Raw genomic sequence first — 27,452 nt, 5'->3', positions numbered from 1 at the left:
GATCTCCTGACCTCATGATCCGCCCGTCTCGGCCTCCCAAAGTGCTGGGATTACAGGCTTGAGCCACCGCGCCCGGCCTCCTTCTTTCAAGTGAAATGGCTACTCTGAAAATGGAGCTAGTTCAGCTTACAACCCCAGTGACCTCAGATGTGCTTTTCTTCAAGACAACCATCATACTTGGTATATACAACAACATATGGTGCTTTATGCACACTTTGCACTTTTTTAACAGAATGACCAAAAGAAGTGTACTCAAGGATCAAGATTTAACAAAACCAATACTTTAAAACTGCTTCATCAAGGGCATTCTTAGGTTAAACGATTTTTCTTTTTACTATGAGTGTGTACTAGTGAAGTACAGTGACAGCCTAGTTGCTGCTGCTTTGTTTTACCCAGCATAGCTTTTGTATCACCAGTACAAATGTCAATGTAGTGAAAAGGGCAAAATCCTTCTTAGGATTACTATTAAAATAGTTTGGGTTTTGTGGACCTCTCCTGAAAGGGTCTTAGTGACCCACAAGTGTTTACAGACCACACTGAGAATTACCGTTCTAGGCAGTAAGAACACAGCAGTGTGAACAACAGATGACAAAAAAATCCTGCCCTCATCAAGCTTACCTTCTGGTGTAGAGAGACAAACAACAATATAAAATTGATAAAATATATAGCATTTTAGATAACAATAAGTACTAAGTAGAAAAAAAAAAGAATATGAAGTGCCAGGGGGTTTTGAACTTTTTAAATGACAGGGAAGGCTTCACTAAGTCAAGAACTGAAGTAGGTGACGGAACAAACTATAGAGACGCCTGGGCCTGGGCAGGAACATTTCAGACCGAAGAAACAGCTAGGTGGAAGTGTGTCTTGTATGTCTGATGAATGGCAGAGGAATAAAGAGCCTGGAGAAGAGTGAGTGAGAGGAAGTGAAGCAGATGAACTTTGGGGCTTAGTCGGGACAGATCACCTAGGGTCTTGTAGGTCAGTGTTTCTGAAAAATTGGTGTGCACACACATCGCTTGGTCTTGTGAAAATGCAGATTCTGATATGTAGTTGGGAGTTGGATTCTGCACTTCTACATTTCCAAGTTACAAGACGATGGCACTGTTGTGGTCCTCTTTAAATAGCAGTCTTTGTAGGCAGTTGTAAAGAGTTTGGCTTTTATTCTGAGTGACACAGGAAGTCATTGGAGAGAATGCAGCAGAAGAGTGGCATGTTCTGACTTATGTTTTAACATGATCAGCTATAAATATTAATAACAGTAGCGGGCCTGTAATCCCTTATCCAAAACCCTTGGGACCAGATTTGTGCTGGAATGCAGGATTTTTCAGACTTCAGAAAGGTAGTACATTTCACATATATATAGTATATTTTATAACACTCGCAACAGTGTCTGAGGCATTACTCTGTAATCACACATTAGTATTTCTGCAATGAAATAAATGAATAGTCACACTCAATGGGATAAATAAAGGCTAAATATTCTCACATTGATCAGGTGAGGTTTTTGGCACCAAATGAGTTATAAAGAGTTATTAAAATACTTTGACGTTCAGGTCAGACCAGGCTTTGCTGCCAAATGCGTTATAAAAATACTTTCACTTTTTAAGGCATTTGGATTTTATAATTGAGAAAATATGGACCTTTGTTGGTATTATACTTGTTAGTTGCTCATATCCCTACGCTGCTGGAACTTCTTTAAGACAACCAGTCCATTACACGTTCATTTTGGGCCTTGTTGTATGCAAGTGTCAACAAGAAACATTACAGTCTTTCGTGTTCTGGTTCTGCTCTCAGGAAGAAAAACAAGTACCTATCAATTTGAAACACAGGTTCTCATTTATAGAGAGTTTTTGCCCCTTGGCAACTTATTCTGTTGTGTATGCCATAAAAGCGTAGTTAATTAAAAGATGCCAAGCATTTTACTATACTTTAGGATAGTTAACATGCTTTAGAATTATCCAACTCTGCTCATTTGTGGTTGCTACAGTATTACTTCCATGTCTGACTTTGCTTTCTTCCTTACAGCTGTGAGCTGCCTTATTCCGCATTTGGCTCTACAGTTTATAATCTAAGGCAAACCTCTCAGTGTTCCTCAGAATCCACTTTTTTTTTCCTTAGTGACTGAGTGGTTTTCCCAGAGGTATCCAGTTTAAAAGAAATGCATTTGGAAATGATCAAAATAAGATGAGAAATGTTGTGATCTTTTCCCATCTCATTTACCTGTGATGTGAGTATTAATAATAGGCCTTATCTCTCTTTTCCCAGTAGTTTCATTTAAGTGTTAGTTTATCTTACTTTCTGAGCAGCTGTCCTTTTGATAAAGCTTGAAAACATGGATGTAAGGAAGACTTTGAAGGGTTGCTGTTTTAATGCCTGCTGGCAAAATGACATATTGACTCTCATCATTGGAAAATCCTATGAATCCGCATTGCAGAATAATGCACATTCTAATAAACACACTACTTTAAATACTCCCAGGCTAGGGAATATGATGATCGATTCCTGTTCCTAGGGCAAGAATCCAAGTAGGTCAGTGCTACAAAACTATGTTGGAGTATAGGGAAAGCATGAGTTAGGAATAATTTGTGCCAAAGAATGAATAATAGCAAGGAGAAAAACATCGTTTGCAATTTTTCTTTTAAGAAAAGGTTGAGGAGGTTGTATACTGGGTCTGCTGAAGGAGGTGAGGGTTATCTGAGACCACTGAATTATAGTTGGAAAGATAACTGACAAGGAAAATCTCCACTAAAAGTATACTTAATTATTTTCCAGAACTTGTACTTATAAAAAGTAAAAATTCTGCAAAGAATGTTCATATGGTTACATTTTTTAGTATCTGGAACTTCAAGTGTTATAAATGGTTAAAAGTCTAAGTTGTTGAATTGGAAAAAATTGAAACATTGGAACATGAACATTGGAACATGAACATTGGAAAAAATGTTCCTCAAGCATATATTATTTTATTGTAGTAAAACATATATAACATATAGTATATTCTTTTAAGGATGAATTATAAAGACTTCATAAACATATTGCATTTTAATTTAATTTAATTTAATTTAATTTAATTTAATTTAATTTAATTTTTGAGACAGGATCTCACTCTGTTGCCCAGGCTAGAGTGCAGTGATGTCATCTTGGCTTACTGTAGTCTCGACCTTCCTAGCTCAAGCAATCCTCCCTGCATGCCACTCTTGCTCCTTACCCCAGTAGCTGGGACTACAACAGATGCATGCCACTACACCTGATTAATTTTTGTATTATTTGTAGAGACAGGGTTTTGCCACATTGCCCAGGCTGGTCTTGAACTCCTGAGCTCGAGTGATCCCCCGCCTTGCCTTCCCAAAGTGCTGGGATTACAGGTGTGAGTCCCTGTACCCAGCCGCATTTTAATTTTAGATGTGAGATGCAGAGAAGTAGAAGGATCTACTTTATTGTCGTTGTTGAATTTTGCATATTCTATTTTCTGGGGCAGAGGGTTTCAGGAAATGTATTATATTATTAAAGGTAAATTTTTGAAATGTACCCAGCAAAATCCAAATGGGAGCCAGTTGGGAATGTTGAGATGTCATTGAGAGGATTGACAGGAATTAAACGTCATCTTGGAGTTCCCTTTTGGAAAACCTGTACGTAAACAGGCCTGTCTGAGGACTTTCTGTAATTATGCCGACATGTTAGGAAAAACATTATCAGAAGTTCCCTTCTTCTCACCTCAGATTTGACTTGTCCAGAAGACTAATTAGTAGGTTGGAGAGTGACACTCTTTACCTTTGGATTGAGTTAAGCGACCCATTTCCTGTGTATAGCTTTTCGTTTTCAAGAGTATAGTGAAAGATTTGAGTAAGCAGAAGGACTTTGTGTAATCTGTTTGCTAGGTCTGCCAAGCTGGTTAGAGGAAACTGCTTAGGTCTTTTATTGAAGACCAAGCTCTAAATAGGAGATGTTTCCAAGTTTGCTTCACGTTTCATTTAGGAGGCTTTGTTTGCCCAGGCTGTGGGTCCATGGTGAAGAACTGAGCACTGCACTTGCAAAATATTTGTTTCTGGGGGATCTTTGATGAAGTTACATGTGAGCACTGTAGTTGCACAGAAGTTTTTTTTTTTCTTCTTAATATTAACAGTTCTGGGTCACTATTCTCTGAAGAATTAAAAATAATTGTCTTTGGTTTTAAAAATAGTTTATTTCCATCAGAGTTGAATCATGACACATCAGTTTTCAACTTGGAACAGTTTTAAATGACTTTGTTGCTTCTAAGGGTGAATTTAACTGACCTGATTTGGCCATGACTTTGCAGGGTGAATTTTAATTATCTTAGTTATAATGCCTTCTTTCCACATTTTGAAGCATCTTCTAGGAAAGAGGTTTAGTCAGGATGTGAGATACCTAGAAACCTAGCAAGGCTCATTTTTGTTTCTCATTAATTTAGAATTGTGTATGTTATTAGGAGCCTTTTCATTTTCACTGTGAATTTTTGTTTTCCAAGAAACTTCTTTTATTAAAGAGCTTGGATGTTTTCTTTGTGACTCTTTCACATATTAACTATAGTACTTGTTTGGTATTTACTGTTTATGCCCTTGTTCTTTTAAAAATCACTTTATAGTAAAATAACAATTTAAGCTTGTCATTATTTTGGTGTGTCTAAATATTGAACAGAAACAGAACAGCAGCAGGTGGGGATTAATTATTATTGCCTTACATTTTTGGATTAAAGCAGTACAGGAAATCTCACCAGTTGGTTGAAAGGCGACTCGTCATTTGAAGGAAAGAAATGGTCTTTTTTCTTGCCAATAAATGTCATTCTGGTTATACAATTCAAAATTGTTAATTTTCAAACCAAAGGCAATCTGAAACTAATATGCTTTAAAACCTAAATCACAATTTTTGAACGTTTATAGGTCATTTGTCTAAACCTCATTTAAAATGCAATACAGGCCTTTTTGAGAATTCATTATATTGTTTAAAAGTTGTAACAGCCTTTGGCTTGACCCTAAAGCAATAAACAGCTTAAATTTAACATTCTAGTCTGTTCCAGAATGAACTGTTTAACTTTAAAAGTAAAACGTTAAGCAGGTTTAAACTTCACCAGAGGAATATTATTCTAAACCAAAGAATGCATAAGATACAGATTATATAATGATACAAAAAGAATATATAATAAAAAGAAAGAAATAATTTTTGTTTTCAGAGGTCATTTTTAACAACTTCTATAGATGTAGTGGATGTAAATAGGATCTAATTGGAGAGAACATGAAGATGTATTCAGTCATAAAATGTTATAAATTAATCCAAAAAATCAGCACATTAAGGTATTTATAAGTAAATTTAATCCTATCAGTCAGTAAATGAATACTTCCGAGTATCTCCTAAATAACCATAATGTTATAAATTATATCAAAGATGGATTTAACTAGGGATTTTTAAAATCATTGCCTAAAGGCACAGATAAATATCCTGAAAGTTTTGTTATTTAAAGAAAAATGAATGTCCTGACAATACTAATATTTAGAGAAAAAGCAGCACAAACGATTATGGCAACAATGAGTTTAACACTAAATCTTGCTTAAAATTTTAAGTTTGAGCTTAAAAAAGCAAGAAAAATTGGAACCACTTTTCATAAACATGATAGAATATGTAAAAATATGTTTGCATAAAGTTTTCTTGACTTGCAATTCTAGCAGTTAACCAAAAATGAAAGAAAATTTAATTAAGAAACTGTTTTTCATTTCCTATAACGAATGCTTGATATTCAGTGAATTCAATTAGAACCGGCAGAACAGGTGAAATGAAGACCTCCACAGGGATTCTGAGGGGGAATTCAAAGACTGTAGAAGAATATGGTGCTTTATTATGCATAAGTTTGCCACAAAGCTATAGTTGATTTCTAAGCCTCTCAGACTGAGATTTCTCTGGTAGTATATGCAGTTCAAGGACCCACCTAAAACAGTTAGAGCCTCCTGTGCAGTTTGTTAAAGAGGACTTTTCTCTATCTGATTCGGTTTCCATGTTTTCTTCATCTTATAGATAGTTTACTTGCACTTTTTTGTTTTTAATAGTTCTCTCAGCACAAATGTAATATATTCGTTGTATACTAGAGAGGCCTTTCTCCTCCTGGTTCTGGGAGAGAATGACACCCCAAGACCACAGGGCATCCATTACATGTAGTAAGGTGACCTCTCTCCCATGCTTCCACAAAGAGTTTGTTATCTCCCATACTTGGGAGAACTAGGAAAACAGTCACTTGAAACATTATCCAGGCTTGCTTTAGACGAGGGGATAGGCTGATCTAGAGATGACTACTGTTACCCTTCTAGTGTGTGTCTTTCTAGTTCTTTCATCCTCTCTCTTCCCCCTATGTACACATGCACATACATATGCACAGGAATATCTTTTCTTTCATTTATAAAAAAATGAAAAAATTCACTGACGTGATTGTACTGTACATACGAATTAACTTAGGCTTATTTTGATCTCATCTTTTTCTTTCATTTTCATGAATTTGTTTATGTTTTTACATCAAGTCTCGGGGAGAATGTCTCACACAGAACCTAGCTTAGACATGAAGCTGCCTCTCCCCTTTCCCAGGCCTTGCTGCCACCTGCGATTCTCAGTTCATTACTTTGTGCTCTTGTGAGTCTGCTCCATGAGTTGTGCTTGTTGTCTTCTGCCTTTGGCTTTCCTGCTGCCTGGCTTGCTTTCTCTGGCTCTTGAGAAGTGAGCTGGACCTGACTATAGCATTCTTCTGTCCTCAAATAACTGAGTATTTAATTGGAAGAACATACAAAGTAGAAAAAAACCTCACAGTGCGTTATTTATGGATGCCCCCTGACAACTCAGCCCAGGTTCCCTCCAGGGCCTAAGTCACAAACTTTCTTCGGTATATCTTTATTTCAGCCACTCTGCATTGTTTGCAGTTCCTCAAACATATACTGAACTTTCTTGTTTCTGCCCTCTTATGCATGCATTCTCCTCTGTTTAGTGTCCTTCTGCCTTTTCTCAGCCCCTTTATTTTAAAAACCATCTATCTTTTAAGGGCCTTGTCAGATAATACCTCTTCTGGTATGTGTTTCTTGACACTCTGGGCAAAAGTGATTCCTTCTTTCCTTCCATTCATTCATCAATTCAGCAAATACTGTAGACCTATTCTTGCCAGGCATTTAGACAAGACAATGGTTTGTAAAACTATTGCTCTTACTTTATTACCTTGTTTGTAAATAATATCCATCATATTTTTGTTACTGCCATTGAAAGCACAAGCTGTATCTGGACCCACCTCATAACTGACACCCTCACCCATAGAAGGTGTTTCATGTGTAATTACTGAATGAGTGACACTTTCTGATTGTTTTAACATTTCTGTATGCCAGCGTGACTGATATTTTTATAAAATTATCTTTTATATTAGGTATGAAAAGTATTACACTTCATAGCAATGGAGAAAACCTTTTAATAGATTTTATGGGTATATACTTAATTTAAATAGTCATATATATCATGATAAGGATATAAGTATATAATAATAATTATTATTTTTTGAGACAGAGTCTCACTCTGTTGCCCAGGCTGGAGTGCAGTGGCACAATCTTGGCTTACTGCAACCTCTGCCTCCCTGGTTCAAGCAATTCTCCTGCCTCAGCCTCCTGAGTAGCTGGGATTACAGGCGCATCCCACCATGCCTGGCTAATTTTTATATTTTTAGTAGAGACAGGGTTTCACCCTGTTGGCTAGGCTGGTCTCGAACTCCTGACTTCAGGTGATCTGCCCCCCTGGGCCTCCCAAAGTGCTGGGATTACAGGCATGAGCCACCGTGCCCAGCCATACCATGATAAAGATATTTTAAGCAGCTGTTCCTGAGTCATAGGTTATCTGCTTCTCATTCTCAGTCATATTCTACTGGAGTTTGACACGTTCGTATGATGGGTCTGGGCGGATTTTGTAACAGAATCAAAAAGAGGTGTTGTGAGCTCTTGAGACCTTCAGCTGAAGGCAATCACAAACATTTTTGGAGTATTAGCCCTGGATAACTTTGAACAAGCTGCTGTTCTCTGGCAAAAGAACACATGATTTTCTCTCTTTTCTCTTCCTAATTTTTGTATTTCTTCTATTAGATGAAATATTTTTCTTTGTTTGTTTGTTTTTGAGACGGAGTCTCTGTCTTTTGCCTAGGCTGGAATGCAGTGGCTTGATCTTGGCTCACTGCAACCTCTGCCTCCCAGGTTCAAGCGATTCTCCTGTCTCAGCCTCCTGAGTAGCTGAGATTATAAGTGTGCGCTACTATGCCCAGCTAATTTTCGTATTTTTAGTAGAGACGGGGTTTCACCATGTTGGTCAGTCTGGTCTCAAACTCCTGACCTTGTGATCCGTCCGCCTCGGCCTCCCAAAGTGCTGGGATTGGTGAACCACCGTGCCTGGCCTTAGATGAAATGTTTACTACCTCCACTTTGTCCCATATCTTAGATATGCCAAGGAAATTATGGTTTAAAATATTCATTCTCAAAGCATGGTCCAGGGACTCCTGAGGGAGTTTTTACAAAGTCAAGACTATTTTTGTAATAATACTGAGACATTATTTTCATCACTCTCATTCTGTTGCAAGTATATAATTGAATCTTCTAGAAGCTACGTGGCATGTGGTATAACAACAGATGTAGATATGAGAATCCAGCTGACTTATATTAAGCTAGATATTAAAGAGATTTGCAGAATGTAAAACCATTTTTTGTTCTGAAAAATATAGTTATTTTTCATAAAAATGTTAAGATGTAATAGGCTTATTATTTTTAAATGAATTAACAAAAAATACGATTCAAGTTTCTGCCTGCCTGCCTCCCTTCCTTTCTCCCTTCCTTCCCTCCCTTCCTTCCCTCCCTTCCTTCCCTCCCTTCCTTCCCTCCCTTCCTTCCCTCCCTCCCTCACTTCCTCCCTCCCTTCCCTTCCTCCCTTCCTTCCCTCCCTCCGTCACTGTCACCCAGACTAGTGTGCAGTGGCACAAACACAGCTCACTGCAGCCTCCAGTGCCTGGGTTCAAATGATCCTTCCACCCCAGTTTCCCATGTAGCTGGGACTACAGTCATGTGTCATCTAATTTTTTTTTTCTTTTTGTCTTTTTTGTAGAGACAAGGTCTCACTTGTTGCCCAGGCTGGTCTCGAACTCCTGTACTCAAGTGATCCTCCTGCCTCAGCCTCCCAAAGTGCTGACATTACAGGCATGAGCCACTGTGCCCAGCTGTGTTTTTGTTTTTATTTTTATTTTTTTTGAGACGAAGTTACACTCTGTCACTTAGGCCGGAGTGCAGTGGCACGATCTCAGCTCACTGCAACCTCTGCCTCCTGGGTTCAAGTGATTCTCCTACCTCAGCCTCCCGAGTAGCTGGGACTACAGGCGCGCACCACCACACCAGGCTGATTTTTCTATTTTTAGTAGAGACAGGGTTTCACCATATTGGCCAGGTTGGTCTCGAATCCCTGACCTTGTGATCCACCTTGGCCTCCCAAAGTGCTAGGATTACAGGCATGAGCCACCTCGCCCGGCCCCAGCTGTATTTTAATTTCCAATGTGGCTAATATCAATAAATATTAAAAACTCTTTAGAATCCAGATTTCTGAGACCCAAAAGATCGACAGCCACTGGTTTATAAGTTTTAAAATATTTAAGATAACAGAGAACAGACTTTCTAATAGATTAAAAGGTAAAGTCCTTTTCATGTAGTCCAGGTATCTTCAAACTGGAATACTTAATCATACTTAATCATAATTGATTAAGCCGGTTTTCAGTTGTTGGATGTTTAGGTTGAGTACAGTATTTTAGTCTTTAAAAGTAATATTGTGGTGATATTCTTCTGTATTAATATTTTTCTAACATCCTTAATTAATTGTTTACAATGAATTTCTAAAAGTAGAACTGCTGGGTCAAAAGGTATGCAGAAGGAACTGGCATGACGTGTTACATAAATTCAGGGGCCAAATGTACTCTCTTATTTTTTTCTATTAATCAGCAGGAAATTTAGTATCTTCTTTTTTAGACAGTCTCCACCTCCAAGTTTGAGCCCCAGGAGGCTTTCCCAGTCCAAGAGTTGTCTCATCTGCCTCCAAATGCCAGAAGGAGAACTGACTACACTATTGCTCTTCCTTTCCATCATCATTTTCTGTCAGCATTTAAGACCAGCCCCACATTGTTGAACAATAGTTGCTTGAACTGCCAGTAGGATCCCGTTTCTAGTCAGACCATGGCCCAGGTCACAGCCGTCACCCCAGTTGAAGGTCAAGATTGCAGTTTTTTTAAAAGTTCATTTTCTTTTACTCAAGGATTTAGTGTACCAGGGAGGCTGAGGTCAGAGACACTTCCAGCATCCACCTTAGGCTGTGCCAGAATCTGTCCTCCCTGATAAACACAGAAGCTTTTTGTGTGACCTTAGATCACCAGTTTCAGTTATTCCTTCTTCAAGGCCATTTTATTTCAGGAATGTCTCTGCCTCTTCTTGCCAGTGGGACTTGGCTTGAGCTAGGAGTGTCTTCTGTGACAGAACTCTTTAATTTTGAATCTCAGGAATCAAAGATTGGGGTAATGTTTCTTCCTTTCCAGGAAGATTTAGGGTCCTGGAAAATTGGTCCTCCTGCCTTTAGCAACTAATTCTGCATATCAAGAGATTGAGGCATTTTTTCCTAAGGACAGTGGCACCTACCCACTGGTCAACTAAAGGAACATTCAAGCCAGTTTTCTCTTAGCAAAAGGATCCACACCAGTGATCTAAGGTCTCTACACATAAACATAAGAAAGGCTGAAATAATTTTTAAGTGTTCTCCTTCAAAGAACATCTCATCTAATCTCTGCCGTAACAGATACCTGTTACACAGTTAAGCTTATGGTATATATAGCTAATTGCTCTCCAAAGAGACTATGCCAGTTTACACTTCCACCAGCAAAAAATAGGAAAATATATTTAAAACCTAAACTAAACAGTGCTCTTAAATGTCATTAATTAGAATTGTTTTAATATTAAAAGAAACTCAAACTTTTCCGCTAATTTTTTTTTTTTTTTAACAAATACTAAATTTGTTTGGCCAAGATTGTGATCTGTAGCATCTTGAATACTGTCTTTTATAACAGAGCAGGTGTACATGAAAGACCAAAATAGTAAGAAGGGCTGAAATCATTAACAGTGGCTTGAGGCTAATATGGTAATATTGTGTTTTCAGAATCACTTTTAGTGAAGGCAGGAGAGGGTACTCATTTACTGAAGGGTCTCCTAAGTACAAGGTGCTTTATAGATGAGACCTAATTTAATTCTCAACAACAAACCTATGTTGTTACTATTCCCATTTTAGATGATATTGTTATTCCATTTTATAAATAAATAGATTAAGATGAAGAGAGGTAGTAAATTTTCTAAAGTCACAGAGCAAGTAAAGGTTGATGTTCCCTAAGAAAGCCCCACCTAGCACTAAGTACACAGTTCTCAGAGTAAGGACTGTGAGAATTAGCCTTTCTCTCTCACCTTCTCCAAAGTCAGAATGATCTCCGGGAGGCCTTCACCGCTCATAGGTGCAGCTTTGCATAAGGTCTGTGAGGCGTTAGGGCCAACTACAAAGTCTCCAAGACTTCCCTCACTTTTGACACCAACTGTAAATTGGGTGGGGGGAGTTCCCCAACCACCTTTTATGGACTAAAATTCACTAGAAGGACTCGACGGAACTCACTAAACATCACTTACAGTCATGGTTATTGCCGGGAAAGGATACATATTAAAATCAGCCAGGGGAAGATGCGCATAGGACAGGGTCCAGGAGAAATGCAAAATGCAGAGCTTCCATTGCCCTCTCTCTTTGGAGTCAGGACACATGTCCTCCCTCCTTCCCTCCCTCCCTTCTCTCCTCCTGTCCTTCCTTCCTTCCTTCCTCCCTTTCTTCCCTTTCGTTCCTTCCTTGGTGCCCAGGCTGGTCTTAAACTCCTGGGCTCAAGCAGTCCTCCTGCCTCAGCCTCCAGAGTAGCTGGGATTACAGTTATGTCCCTGGCTCCTTCTTGCATTTATGTGTGATATTTCCTACCAGAGAATATCCCCCACGTGGGATATTTCCTACCAGAGAAGCTCTCCCGGCCTCGGTGTTCAGAACTTTCACTGGGGCTTTATTGCATAAGCATGGTTGATTGTCCATGTGGTTCCTTAACTGATACCAGTGACCCAAAGCCCCAAGTTACTCTCTGGCTAGCCCCAGGCAAACAAAAATTATCTCCAGGAGTTGAAGGCAAAGTCTAGACCTCTTCTGAGACAAGATTAAATTATTTACTACATTGGGTCCCAGTCTGGTTGAGTGTCTCCTCCCTTCCTAGTCCCCCATAGTGGATCAGGAGGTGCCTGGTCACTACCTCTTATGGTTTGGAGTCCCACAAGGAAGTGGAGACACACATAGAGTATGGGTGTCCTGTTATAAACTGGAAACTCACTACACGTCATACTCCTTAGGATTGAATAATAACAGCAAAATATCAAGGAAATAATAACATGACTTGAATACTTACCGGCAAATTTTTTCTGGTATTAAAACTACAATTGAATTAATTATGGTTTGCTTATTAAGACAAACTTCAATATAATTAACCCCCAACATACACACACACACACACACACACATGCACACACCCTCTAGCACAGGAAAGATGTATGTATCTATCATTGCATTAAGGTTGTGTTTCATTCTAACTTTTTATCATCACTGGGTAAGTTCACCTGAGCAAGCTGTTTTCCTAAATAATTGCTTATTATTTATTTATTATTCATGGATTCCATAGTTGCAAGTTTGCCCCCTTTCTAACATTTATTTGTAACCCTAAAATAAATCATTGTGGTATTTTTGTGGTCACTTGCAAATAATCACAGAGCAGTAAAAACTTTGAGTCATATGACCTGCCTGTTCCCGGCTGTGGCCAAGCAAGGCAGTGCTTCGCCTTGTTTCAGCTCTCATGCTGTAAACAAGTCCTCTTTTCATGGTCTTTTCAGGGGCACACCTTTTTGCATTTTTGTGGGGTTTCTGTTGTTGTTGTTAGTGATTTTGCCATTTAAAATGGTCCCCAAGCCTCGTGCTGAAGTGCTGTCTAGACAGTGTTCCTAAGAGTTAGAAGGCTGTGATATATCTTTTGGAGAATATGCATATGTTAGATAAGCTTCATACAGGCATGGTTACAGTACTGTTGATGTGAGTTCAGTGTTAATGAATCAACGGTATATACTAAATAAGGTATCTTTAAAGAGATACACATACAACACAAGTTTATGTATTTAATGGTTGATGAAAATGTTGTGACCAGAGGCACACAGGAACCTAACCCTGTGTTGCCCCTAGGAGCAGTGGTTCAGTATATGCTGCTAAATTCAGTGTTTGAGGTAACTTCATAGTATATAATTACTGTGAATAATGAGAAATGACTGTATTTGCTGCATTATTTCTTTCATTATTCATTTTATTCATTCATTCATGTAATCTGTTATTCTTTTTTTTTTTTTTTTTTGAGATGGAGTCTTGCTCTGTCACCCAGGCTGGAGAGCAGTGGTGTGATCTCGGTTCACTGCAGCCTCTGCCCACTGGGTTCAAGCAGTTCTCCCTGCCTCAGCCTCCTGAGTAGCTGGGGTACCGGTACCCACCACCTAATGTTTGTAATGTTTGTATTTTTAGTAGAGGTGGGGTTTCATCATGTTGGCCAGACTGGTCTCGAGCTCCTTACCTCAGGTGACCAGCCCGCCTTGGCCTCACAAAGTTCTGAGATTACAGGTGTGAGCCACCGTACCCAGCCTATTATTCATTCTTCAAGCAGATATATTTGTGTGTATGTTTTGTTTTTTCATTTTATCATTTATTCCTTCTCTGATGCTCTTTCTTTCTTTATGTAGATTTGAGTTTCTGACTTACATCCTTTCCCCCCTCTTTTTGAAGAATTTCTGCTAACATTTATTTTTTGTCAGGTTTGTTGTGATGAGTTCTCTCATTTGTTGTTTGTCTGAGAAAGTCTTTATCTTTCCTTCTCATTTGAAGGATAATTCTAGTGGATATAAAATTTGGAGTTGTTATTTTTTTCTTTCTTCAACATTTTGGATATTTTACTCCTCTCTCTTAATGCTTTTATGGTTTCTAATGAGAAGTCTGCTTGTAATTCTTACCGTTATTCTTCAATGGAAAAGTTGTTATTTTTCTTCTTGCTTCTTTCAAGATTTCCTCTTTGTCTTTAAGTTTTCCACAATTTTTAAAAAAATTTTTCAGCTTTTATTTATATATGGGGGTTCATGTGCAGATTTGTTACATGAGAATATTGCATGATGCTGAGGTTTGGAGTACAGGTCCTGTCACCCCGGCAGTGAGCATAGTGCTTAATAGGTAGTTTAACTCACCCCTCTCCTCACCTTCTGGTAGTCCATAATAGACATTGTGTCGTATTTATATCCTTATGTGCTCAATACTTAGCTCCACTTATAAGTGAGAAGATATGGTATTTGGTTTTCTGTTCCTGTGTTAGTTTGTTTAGGATAATGGCCTCCAGCTGCCTCCATATTTTTGCAAAGGTCATAATTTCATTCTTTTTTTATAGCTGTTTAGTATTCCATGGTGTGTACATACCACATTTTCTTTATTTTATTTTTCATTTGTTTTTCAATTTATTTATTTCAATAGCTTTTTGGGTGGTGTTTGGTTACATGAATAAGTTATTTAGTGGTGATTTGTGAGAATTTGGTGCACCTATCACCTGAGCAGTGTACACCATAACCAATGTAGTCTTCTATTCCTCTCCCCGCCCATCGTTTCCTCTCACTCCCCAAAGTCCATTGTATCATTCTTATGCCTTTGCATCCTCATGGCTTAACTCCCTCCTATAAGTGAGAACATAACGATGTTTGGTTTTCCATTCCTGAGTTACTTCACTTAGAATAATGGTCTCCAATTCCATCCAGGTTGCTGCAAATGCCATTATTTCATTCTTTTTTATGGCTGAGTAGTATTCCATGGTGTGTGTGTGTGTGTGTGTGTGTGTGTGTGTGTATATATATATATATGTCTGTCTCTCTATATATGTAGATAGATGTATATACCACATTTTCTTTATCCACTTGTTGATTGATGGGCATTTGGGCTGGTTCCGTATCTTTGCAATTGCGAATTGTGCTGCTATAAACATGCGTGTGCAAGTGTCTTTTTCATATAGTGACTTCTTTTCTTCTGGGTAGATACCCAGGAGTGGAATTACTGCGTCAAATGGTAGATCTACTTTTAGTTCTTTAAGGAATCTCCACATGGTTTTCCATAGTGGTTGTACTAGCTTACATTCCCACCAACAGTGTAAAAGTGTTCCCTTTCACCACATCCGCACCATCTATTATTTTTTGATTTTTTGATTATGGCCATTCTTGTAGGAGTGAGGTGATACCATATTGTGGTTTTGATTTGCATTTCCCTGGTAATTAGTGATGTTGAGCATTTTTTCACGTTGTTTGCATATCATCTTTTAAAAATTGTTTATTCATGTCCTTAGCCCACTTTTTGATAGGATTGCTTGTTTTGTTCTTGCTGATTTGTTTGAGTTCCTTGTAGATTCTGGATATTAGTCCTTTGCTGGATGTATAGATTGTGAAGATTTCTCCTATTCTGTGGGTTGTCTGTTTGCTCTGCTGATTATTTCTTTTGCTATGAGGAAACTTTTTCATTTAATTAAATTCCATCTCTTTATCTTTGCTTTTGTTCTGTTTGCCTTTGGGTTCTTGGTCATGAAGTCTTTGCCTAAGCCAATATCTAGAAGGGGTTTTCCAATGTTATCTTCTAGAATGTTTATGGTTTCAGGTCTTAGATTTAAGTATTTGATCCATCTTGAGTTGGTTTTTGTATAGGGTGAGAAATGAGGATCCAGTTTCGTTCTTCTATGTGTGGCTTGCCAATTATCCCAGCACCATTTTTGAATAGGGTATCCTTTCCCTACTTAATGTTCTTGTTTGCTTTATTGAAGATCAGTGGGCTCTAAGGATTTGGCTTTATTTCTGGATTCTCTATTCTGTTTCAGTGGTCTGTATTCCTACTTTGATACCAGTACTATGCTGACTGTGTCCTTATAGTATAGTTTGAAGCTGGGTAATGTAATGCCTCCACATTTGTTCTTTTTGCATAGTCTTGCTATGGCTGTGCAGGCTCTCTTTTGGTTCCATATGAGTTTTAGGCCTGTGTTTTCTAGTTCTGTGAAGAATGATGGTGATATTTTGATGGGAGTTGCATTGAATTTGTAGATTACTTTTGGTAATATGGTCATTTTCACAATATTGATGCTACCCATCCATGAGCATGGGATGTGTTTCCATTTGTTTGTGTCATCTATGATTTCTTTCAGTAGTGTTTTGCAGTTTTCCTTGCAGAGGTCTTTCACCTTCTTGGTTATGTGTATTCCTAAGTTTTGTTTTTGTTTTTGTTTTGTTTGTTTGGTTGGTTTTTGCAGCTTTTGTATAAGAGATCGAGTTCTTGACCTGATTCTCAGCTTGGTCACAGTTGGTGTATAGCAGAGCTACTGATTCGTGTACGTTAACTTTGGAAACTTTGCTGAATTCATTTACCAGTTCTAGGAGCTTTTTGGATGAGTATTTAGGATTTTCTAGGTGTGCAATCATGTCACCAGCAAACAGCGACAGGTTGACTTCCTCCTTACCAATTTGGATGCTCATTATTTCTTTCTCTTGAAGCAGACATATTTGAACACTCCTATGGGGTCCCAAGCAATTTCCACATGATTTAAAATTTCCATGTTACGTTATTATGCCCACTATTAGTAGTCTTTCTATAACCCTTTTTCTCAAAGTATTTGTGTGATTTTTGATAACACATTATAAACTAAGTGTGATATTGCAGTTTGAAGGTTGCAAATTGGAGGCTGAATGTCTTAGGTCTATGACCATTTTACCTTAGCTACTTGTTTAGTTTTCTCAATAAACTTTCCAGGGATTTTTTTTGCTTCCTTGAAGATGAAGATTTTATCAGATTGCCTAATGGGTTCATGTTGGTTTCCAGCAGAGCCAGGTGATGTGGCTGGCCATATCTTTATACCAAAAAATGTTTCTGCAGTATTGGCTATATAGTCTTTCAGGCAGAGCTTTTGGCTGGCAAAATTAGCCCCCAGCTATACTTTACTGATGAGAAGCCAGACCACACTGGCTCCTTCTCCTCTCTGTCATTATTTCACATCCCTCTTGTGTTTGTATTTTCATCTCTTTCCACTTCCTATTTATACTGTCTCCTACATCTGCACTCAGGCAACGTGAGGGGAAGTGGACTTGAAGAGCAGATGTTCACCTCATGTTCGTTGTCGTTCCATAGATACACTCTCTTCCATTGAAGTGTTTCTCATTTCCTGGTTTTGATTGTCCAGGATGTGTGAGGACTGAGATCTGAATCTTGCTGTTCTCTCTTCATGTTAGTAAAACCATGTACATTGGAATCGCCTAAATATAATGGGAGAAAATAATAGAAATACTTAACTTTTGGGGTAATTAAAATTATTAATCTGGTAAATTTGACTGAAAAAGAAAAGTTCAATAATTTAGGGATCTTTCAGTGAAATAATCATTAAGCCCAAAGAAACAAAGCCTTTATTGACTTATTACTTCAGTGATAGTAAGAAATGAGTACCAGCAGTAAAAGTTAACCTTGATGTTTTATGTAATAAGCAGTTGAATAAATACAATAACTTTCTTCAAACATCTTTGTAAAATTTCTCCAACTAAGTAAGGACCAAGGCTAAAAAAAACCCTTGAATGCCCCTTCATGCCTAGCACAATACCTAGAACAAATAGATCTCAAATAAATGTAAGTATTTGGTAATGTTAATTTGATGTTTTTTCTTTCAGATACAGATGAATATAGACCTCCTGTTTGGAAATCTTACTGTAAGTCTACAAATACATTTAATTTTGTGGGTTATAGTGCTTTATAAGTAATATAAAAATATGGGATTATTAGATAGAAATTCCATTTTGTATCCATTGTTGAAAAATTAATTTATAACAAGGTTTGGGAATAGCATAGAAGTAATTGTGGTTAAGTAAGTGTTTCCACAAAGTCTGTTCAGTATATGGTTTTCTGTCTGGAATGCATTTCATCCCTCTGAGCTTGCATGAATTCCATGTAGTGAAACTTGAGACCACTTGTTAAGAGTGGCTAATAAAGCTAATACAAGGAGACACTGAGAATTCAAACAGTCTAATTATTTTCAGGTCCTGTTTCTTTATGTGAAGAAAGGAATATTTAAATGACAATAATTCAGGAGGCTATGTTGACAGAAAGAATAAGTGAAAAGAGGCAAAAAAACAAACAAACAAACAAAAAAAAAACAAAAGGTGATCTAACTTTTAAATAATTACTTTACCAAAATATAAGGGAGATACTTGATTCCATGCTGCTTTTTAAACTGCGTTAGGATAAATACTTCTTTTTAAACGTCTAGGGTTTTAGTTCTTTGTTTTCCTTTCCTTGTTTTCTAGAGAATATTGTTTCATCAAGTAAAGGATATTTCAGATTTTAAGAGTTGAAATAGGGCTAATATAATCAAAATAGTTTTTTAAAATTTATGAATGCATTATTATGGAAAAGCACTATAAGTTCTTGTTTATTTCTGTAGTTGAATTAGCAGCCTAAGAAACCTGTACTTTAATTATAGATTAACATCTTTGTAAATGTTGAGGTTTATTATAAATCTGATGTTTGTAGGTTGCTGAAATTTGCCGACTGAAGGAACAGCAATTCAGATTCTCATTGGTCTTATGTTCTCAGAACAGATAATTTTGTTTTTAATAGGTTGCCACTTTGGGCTAATTATAATTAAAACATGAACAATCTCTAAAAATATTGCCATAGATGCTTTGCCCCAACGCTGATTGTGCCTTTTTCTTTTTCCCTTGGGAGTATAGTTATACGAATGTGTAAAAATGACTAATGTTCTTTACCTCCTAAAGATTTTATCTTGTAATCTCATTGGCTGGAAGCCTATTTAAAATTCTTCTCTGGCTGGGCGCTGTGGCTCATGCCTGTAATCCCAGCACTTTGGGAAGCTGAGGCAGGTGGATTGCCTGAGGTCAGGAGTTTGAGACCAGCCTGGCCAACATGGTGAAACCCATCTCTACTGAAAATACAAAAATTAGCTGGCTGTGGTGGCACACACCTGTAGTCCCAACTACTTGGGAGGCTGAGGCAGGAGAATTGCTTGAACCAGGGAGGCAGAGGTTGCAGTGAGCCAAGATCATGCCACTGCACTCCAGCCTGGGCTACAGAGCGAGACTCCATCTCAAAACAACAACAACAACAATAACAACAAAACAAAAACAAAAACAAAAAAAAAAACTTCTCTGTATTTTCTGGTTTTCAGTTTATCTTTATTTTCTGACTCTGACTTGCACCCTGCACATTTTTAATGTAAGAACATTTATGAAGCCTCAGACTATTATTGAGTTTGTGGTGATCTTTTCCTCCATGAAAAATATCAATTACTAAATGTAGTATATGCAGTTGGTATTTTTTGTAGCTTCACATATCTTGCATGTCTTGCAGTAGCTATCATTTGTTTTAAAAAATGGCATTTATGTAATCCCAGCACTTTGGGAGGCTGAGGCGAGTAGATCACCTGAGGTCAGGAGTTCGTGACCAGCCTAACATGGTGAAACCCGTCTCTACTAAATATCAAAAGATTAGCTGGGTGTGGTGGCGCATGCCTGTAATCCGAGCTACTTGGGAGGCTGAGACAGGAGAATCCCTTGTACTTGAGAGGCAGAGATTGCAGCAAGCCAAGATCGCACCATTGCACTCCAGCCTGGGCAACGAGAGCGAAGAGCAAAACTCCATCTCAAAAAAAAAAAAAAAAAAAAAAGACATTAAAAAAAAAAAAAGAGATAGGCTATTACTTTGTCGCCCAGACTGTCGTTCAGTGGTGCAATCTTGGCATGCTACAGCCTTGACCCCCTGGGCTCAAGTGATCCTACCGCTTCAACCTCCTGAGTAGCTGTGACCACAGGTTGATTTTTAAAAATTTTATTTTGTAGACTACAAGGTCTCACTGTGATGCCCAGGAAGGTCTCCAGCTCCTGACCTCAAGTGATCCTGCCTCCTTGGCCGCCCATGTGTTGGGATTATAGGTGTGAGCCACTGTGCCCAGCTGAATCTTTCTTTAATAAGACTATAATTCTGTTACTGAGTTTTATCATTTCTCTTAATGACTTCAGTGTCTGAACTCCCCATAATCATTTTAATAGTAGAAATGTGTAGGAAATTATTAAAATAAATATTTTATCTTTTGACTGTCAAAGGAAAAAACTTCTGATTCAAGGAAATTTTATAATTAAACTATGTTAAAAGCAAGTGGAAAAATCCTTTTTAGAAATTTTCTTATAAGATTATGATATTAATCTTCCAAGATTTGAGTATGTACAAATTTTAACAAATGAGGAAACATAAAAATTGCAGCCAGGCATGGTGACTCAGGCCTGTAATCCTAGTAGTCTGGGGAGACTGAGGTGGGAGGATTTCTTGAGCCCAGGAGTTTGAGGCCAGCCTGGCCAATATAGGGGGATCCCATCTCTACCAAAAAATAAGAAATAAAACCATTAGCTGGGCATGGTGTTGCCCTCCTGTGGTCCCAGCTGCTTGGGAGGTGGAGGTGGGAGGAACTGCTTCCAGGGTGGAGGTGGGAGGATTACTTGGGCCCAAGGGGTGTGGAGGCTGCAGTGAGTTGTGATCAGGACTCTGAACTCCAGACCTTGTCTCATTCATTTATTCATTCATATTAAATAAATAAATGCATTCTAACGATGACTTTTTATGATCATATAGATGGTTATTGTGTTTTTCAAATTCCGATCTTAGAAAAAAATGTGATTAAGTTGAACTTTTTGTTTATATTATCTTTACCACTCAGACAGTTTTACAGTTTTTATAACCAGCTCTAAATGATCTTCAGTAAGATGTTTATTAATTGTACCTTAAGGACTTCATCTCTTAGGAGTCTTTACATTTTAGTAGGAAAAATTGTAAAGACTGACAGGCCTGTAATACCCTGATGTCATCAATAGAGACTGAAATTTTAAATAACTGAGGTAGTAGGCATTGTTCAGTTTCCTTAATATTTGAGCCATGACAATCTTAGGCCAGATATATGTATACAGTTTAGAATTGATAATTGACAATATTTTCTACTAATACTCTTTGGGACCGACAAACTGTAATGCTTCAGCATCTCTGTGATGTGACTTAAATTTAGTTATTAAAAAATTCTTAAAATGGTAATGAAATAGACATGGGCTGAAATTTTAAAAATAATTAGGTATGTCAATTCATGTAAGGTGGTACACCCATTGAAAGCTGCTCAAGAAGTTCTAATTGTTCACTTCTGTAATAGATCTATAAAAGTAAACAAGATGATTTAATGTCAAAAGTTGCTACATGTTAGTGTGTTTTGTTTTTCTATCTTTGGCATGGTGGAATCTGAACAGCATTTCACAATTTGATTCTAGAAGAAACTTAGTTTACCCATGCCTATCTTGTACTTCTTACTGTTAGTTCCACTGATCTTGTTAAAATGTAACTCTGAAGTCTTACAAATATAAACCAATAGGGAAATAAAATTAGCAAGAAGTCTAAGTTGTGGACTCTTTTTAAACAAATATGGTTTTATTGCTTTTCAATACTTGTTGTGCGAATTAAACCAGGAACCTTACATGTAATAAATGAGGCAAACAAGCCAGATTAGGAATCTGAGACAGTAGACCATGGAGACCCTGTCTATAGAGAGTAGCTCAAAATTAGCATCTTTTATTGCCTTGTTAGACTCTGGGTTCCATATTTCTAGATCTGAGTTTTCAAGAGAGGCTGGCATTCTCTTTTGCTTTTGTTGTCCTTAAGTTTCTTAATTTTTTGATGTTAAAAACCTACTCAAATTTAAAAGACAGCAAACAAAACACATATGGGCCAATTTTGACTTCAAGATACCAATTGTGATCTTTGGACTTGATGAACAATTTATTGTCTGTAGGGATTGAGAATTTCATTAATAAGTATATACGATTGACACTTCTAAGGTGATTGAAGATATTAAGTACTTTAATCATATATTCCCTAATCTTGAATTTAGCTATTCATTTTTGATGAATCATTTAATGATTGTGCTGATTTAAATTCAGCTGAGTTCCAATTCAAATTATCAAAAATTCTAAACAGAGAGAAGGGCCTGAATTAGACTTCATTACTTTGCATAATTTTTAAACGATCTTTTTGATAGGTGTTTTTTGAATCCAAATTTGTTGTATTTGTTATAAAATATCCAAGACTTGACCAGTCACAGTGGCTCACACCTGTAATCCCAGCATTTTAAGAAGCCAAGGTGAAAGGATCACTTGAGCTCAGGAGTTTGAGACCAGCCTGGGTAAGATGGTGAAACCTTGTCTCTATAAAAAAATACAAAAATTAGGCCGGTCGCAGTGGCTCACACCTGTAATCCCAGCACTTTGGGAGGCCGAGGCGGGCAGATCATGAGGTCAGGAGATAGAGACCATCCTGGCTAATATGGTGAAACCCTGTCTCTAAAAAAAAAAAAAAAAATTAGCTGGACGTGGTGGTGTGTGCCTGTAGTCCCAGCTACTTGGGTTCTGAGGCATGAGGATTGCTTGAACTCGGGAGGTTGAGGCTGCGGTGAGTTGTGTTTGTGCCACTGTACTCCAGCCTGTATGACAAAGTGAGACACTGTCTCAAAGAAAAAAAACAGGAATTTAAAAAAGCGAGTCTTAAAGGTAGATTAACCATTGGTAACCACCGGTAGCCAATCAGGAAGCATTTGTCTAAAAGTTCCTCTTTATGAAACAGAGCTTTATCCTTTGAGACAATTAGGAGGATTTGAAAGAAACTGAAAAGTAAATAACCTTATGTGACTGAATGTTAAGAAAATACTGTACCCTTTGAAACTCTGATGAAACAAATTTGAAACCCAGATCAATTCTCATATGACAATATTGTCTCCCCTTTTTTCATAGTGGCTCATCTTAATGTATGCTTACTGAACAGGCAAATGCTTATTGCTGATAACCAGATACTACAGTATTTGTGCTTTGAGTCAAAATCGACATTTTACTTTCTGTATTAACTTTTAATGTTCTTCTTGACTATCATTCAGTTCTTAGAATTGGGTTTTCATGGATGGCAGCACTTTCCAGAGCATTTTCTTGACAAAGGGAAATACCAATGTTTTGAGAATTACTGATCAAAGTAGAAATGTGAACTGAATTTTTACCTTATGGTTACCAATATGGAGGAATCAACTTGAAGAATCTTTTTTTTTTTTCTTTTTACATTTTTTAGAGACAGGGTCTCGCTATGTTGCCCAGGCTAGTCTCTTGAGCTCAAACGATCCCCCAACGTTGGCCTCCCAAAGTGCTGGGATTACAGGTGCGAGCCACTGTGCCTGGCCCTTGAAGAACACTTCTTTCTTACAAATGATGTTTTGGCCGCTTTTAAGGAGGGTGGAGATTTACACATATCATGGGGTGATACACATGTACTTTTCATTATCAGGGCCAGACAAATTTGACTTTAGTGCTTTTTCTTCCCTTTTCTACCTCAGAATTAACTCTCTTTGTGTCATCTCTGTAACAATATATAAAACTGTATCCACAGGAATATTTCTTATTAACTCAATGAAATATGGGTATCTAAAACTATTTTAATGTATTACTTCTCTTGGGGACTTTTGCCATCAGGAGAAAAAGGTAAAGGAACACATTTCTACCAGTGGAATTTAAACATTACTGATGAAGTGGCTTTGTGTTTGATTTTTAAACAATAAAGCTGTATTTTCTCAGTTCCTTTTAAATTATAGCATTGCTCTGATACTATGTTTTAGTGAGGAACTCAAGATGCATCCTAGTAATCAAGTATTACTATAAAGAATTTTATGTATTAATACCAGTCACCTATGCATAATAATGAGTGATTTTCATTGAGCATTTACTATGAGCTAGGGACTATTTTACATCTTTTACGTAAATTATTTATATCCTTAAGTAATCTGTGAAGTAGAAATTATTATTAATCCCATTTTGCAAATAAGGAAAATGAAGGCACAGAATGCAGTGTTAGTGACAGAGCCCCAGTGTTCAGTCTCCAGATTGTTTGATTCAAGAGTTCAAATTCTTAACCACAGTGCTGTATCCCCTTTGCATAGAAGTACACACGGTGATTGTATCTGTGTGTGTTCACTGTTGTTTGTGTAGAGAGACATAGTGTATATATACACACACATTTATATATACACACACAGGCTAATTATGTGTGTATATATGTATAGTTTAATGGTATTTATCCTATATATGTTCCTATGATGTAGATGAATCAGTGTGGTCAGAAGTAGAGTCTGTGTAATGATATCCATTTGAAATCTGAGTCATCTGTTACCTGATGGTCCCAGATTACTGGGTAGTTTGATGTTATGTTGACAAAATATCTTAAGTATTTAGAATATTAAATTATATGTGATTATATATGTAGAAATAGAAAAAAATCTCTAAGAGATAAACTTAGACATATGTAGCCACACATCCTATTCATTCTTTTTTCATTTTAAATAAAAAAGCCTGAAGTGAGGCTAGAAGGAAGTCATGGTATCGGTATAATTTTCACTGATACATTTTCAGATGCCCTAAAAATGATCCACTCTTTTGGCAAGTGATTTGAATATCTGAATTCTTTCTTTTGCTATATTTGCCCTAGTTGAATAAGCAGTGGTAACTTTGGCTCAGAACTTTTGTTTTTAGGGAAAGAGGAAGATTATCTTTGACGATAGATGTTTGCAATATAAAAAGGGGAGAAAAACAGTGTATCCGTTACATTTAGCCTATAAATCTTGATTTTAGTTTCAAGCTTGACAATAACATGCTTTAAATATATGTATATATAACCATTATTGGTTTATATCAAAGACATCCTTTAATATCCCCACAAAGAATTGGGAAAAATAAATGACCAGATTTTGGAGAACAGAGCCAAATATCCAGCACTGACTTGTTACAAGGTAAAAAGACACTTGTTTGGATTATGATTTTTCTGTTTGTATTGCTCCTGAGCTTTCACTAAATGTAGTTTTGTTTACTTTCTTTGTTTTGTTCATAACACCATTTAATAAATAAAGTTATACCAGTTTTCTTGTGAACATAAAAAGCAGCCAGGTTTTTATTTCTAATATATTGATAAGTTCTATGGAAGGGACATTGACACTTTTTGTTTCTACCTTCTCACAGTATATCAGCTACAACAGGAAGCCCCTCATCCTCGAAGAATTACCTGTACTTGCGAGGTGGGTGTAATGAAACTGCTACCAAAAAATGTCTCTCAACCATCTGTTTCCCAGACTTTCACCTTCTTCAGTGACTTGGTTGTTTGTGAGATAAACCACTTAACACTAATTGATATCATAAAATTATAACCTGAATACATTTTTCTTAATCCTTCTCATTTGATTTAACTTCCACTTTTTAGTGGACTGTTTGGAACACAGTATAGAATATGACCATATAGTTTTAAGGGTTGTTCGTATTCTTTTCAGTTAGTTCTTACATTGTTTTTTCATTGTTTAATATTCTATTTTTAGAACAAAGTTTGAAGCCATCATTGTAGGATTATTGAATTCTTTTTTACATTGAAATAAGTGTTTAACTTATGACTTTAAAAATGAACAGAAGATGTGGATAGTTCACCAAAAAAAAGATATGATACATGACAATATATGTAAAGATGTTCAAATTTCATTGATAATAAGAGAAATGCCAATTAATATATAGAGAGATCATTTTTACTTTGCAGATTGGCAAAAGTTAAAAGCTCAGAATATACTTAATTGGCAAGCCTGTGAAGAAACAGGCACTTACGTTGCTGACTGGAATGTGACATAGTATAATTTTATGAGAATTTTATAGTATCTACCAAATTATACCTTCACCTACCTTTGACTTACCAGTCCAAATTCTAGGAATTTATCCTGATGAACCACCTGTACAAATATAGAATAACATATGCTCAAAGTTTTTCATTGTAGGATTGTTAGTAATAGCAGAAAAAACCTAAATGTCCAGAGGAGACGGATTGAATAGAATAGAATACTAAAAAGAATAAGGAAGATTTCTATGTACTGATATGGAAAGATTTCCAGATATACAATGTATATAGATATAGTAAGTATGGTCCCTTTTTCATATGAAAGAATAGAAAATAAAAAATATGTAGTCTGGCCAGGCAAAGCAGCTTATGCCAGTAATCTCAACACTTAGCGAGGCACAAGTGAGAACAGTTTGATCCCAGGAGTTCAAGACCAGCCTGGGCAACATAGTGAGCGCTTGTTCTCCACAAAAAGGAAAAGTGTATTTATAGATATAGTTTATTTTTGCAAAAGAGAAGCACAGAAAGGGTTAAACCAGAGACCAGTAAAATAATTATGATAAGGATTGTATGAAGAGCACTGTGGAGGAAATAGGGGTGGGAGTGAGATTTTTCTTTCTAACTCTGATTTTATAGTTGTGAGTTTTGCCCCATGTAAATGGTCATGTATTGAAACAAAAAAAGGTAAAGAAAAATGATTTTTAAAAAGCAAACCCGGCCAGCCATGATGGCTCATGCCTGTAATCCCAGCACTTTAGGAGGCTGAGGCAGGCAGATCACAAGGTCAGGAGTTCGAGACCAGCCTGGCCAACATGGTAAAACCCAGTCTCTACTAAAAATACAAAAATTAGCCGGTTGCAGTGGCAGGCGCCTGTAATCCCAGCTACTGGGGAGGCTGAGGCAGGAGAATTGCTTGAACCTGGGAGGCAGAGGTTGCAGTGAGCCGAGATCGCACCACTGTACTCCAGCCTGGGCAACACAGCAAGACTCCATCTCAAAACAAAAACAAAAACACACACACACATACACATACACACACACAAAAGCAAACCCTAAAATTGAATACAAACAAGAACAAATGAGCCTTACAAATTCATGACATAATCACCAAAAAATTAACTTAAATAGCTTTTATTTATTTATTTAACTTTTTATTTTTTTGAGACAGAGTCTTTCTCTGTCACCCAGACTAGAGTCCAGTGGCGTGATCTGGCTCACTGCAACCTCAGCCTCCTGAGCTCAAGTGATATTCCTACCTCTGCCTCCCAAGTAGCTAGAACTACAGGCATGTGCCACCATGTCCGGCTAATTTTTGTATTTTTTTTTGTAGAGATGGGGTTTCGCCATGTTGCCCAAGCTGGTCTCAAACTCCTAAACTCAAAGGATCCACCCACTGTGGCCTCCTAAAGTGTTGGGATTACAGGTGTGAGCCAGGGCACCTGGCCTTTTAAGTTGCTTTAAAAGCCATATTTTAAATTGACACATAATAATTGTACATATTTGTGTAGTACAGAGCAATATTTTGATACATGTATACA

General features: G+C 37.2%; 1 protein-coding gene across 3 annotated transcripts in view; it reads left to right on the top strand.

Annotated features, from left to right (window-relative positions):
- Positions 1-27,452, top strand: part of CHN1 (chimerin 1) — a 202,274-nt gene that overhangs the window by 35,604 nt on the left and 139,218 nt on the right. For 2 of the 3 annotated variants that reach the window (XM_023185952.3, XM_031936431.1), the window contains exons 3-4: positions 17,859-17,897; positions 25,281-25,340. In XM_023185952.3, the coding sequence (XP_023041720.1) occupies positions 17,859-17,897; positions 25,281-25,340 (99 nt within the window). Of the gene's footprint in view, positions 1-13,316; positions 13,322-15,845; positions 15,849-17,858; positions 17,898-25,280; positions 25,341-27,452 lie in introns of those variants that run through there. The other variant, XM_023185953.1, reaches the window with a different exon arrangement.

Source organism: Piliocolobus tephrosceles, chromosome 11, assembly GCF_002776525.5.
Source record: "Piliocolobus tephrosceles isolate RC106 chromosome 11, ASM277652v3, whole genome shotgun sequence".
Taxonomy (NCBI): domain Eukaryota; kingdom Metazoa; phylum Chordata; class Mammalia; order Primates; family Cercopithecidae; genus Piliocolobus; species Piliocolobus tephrosceles.
Note: the sequence above shows the minus strand (reverse complement) of the source record. Positions and strands in the feature narration are given on the sequence as shown.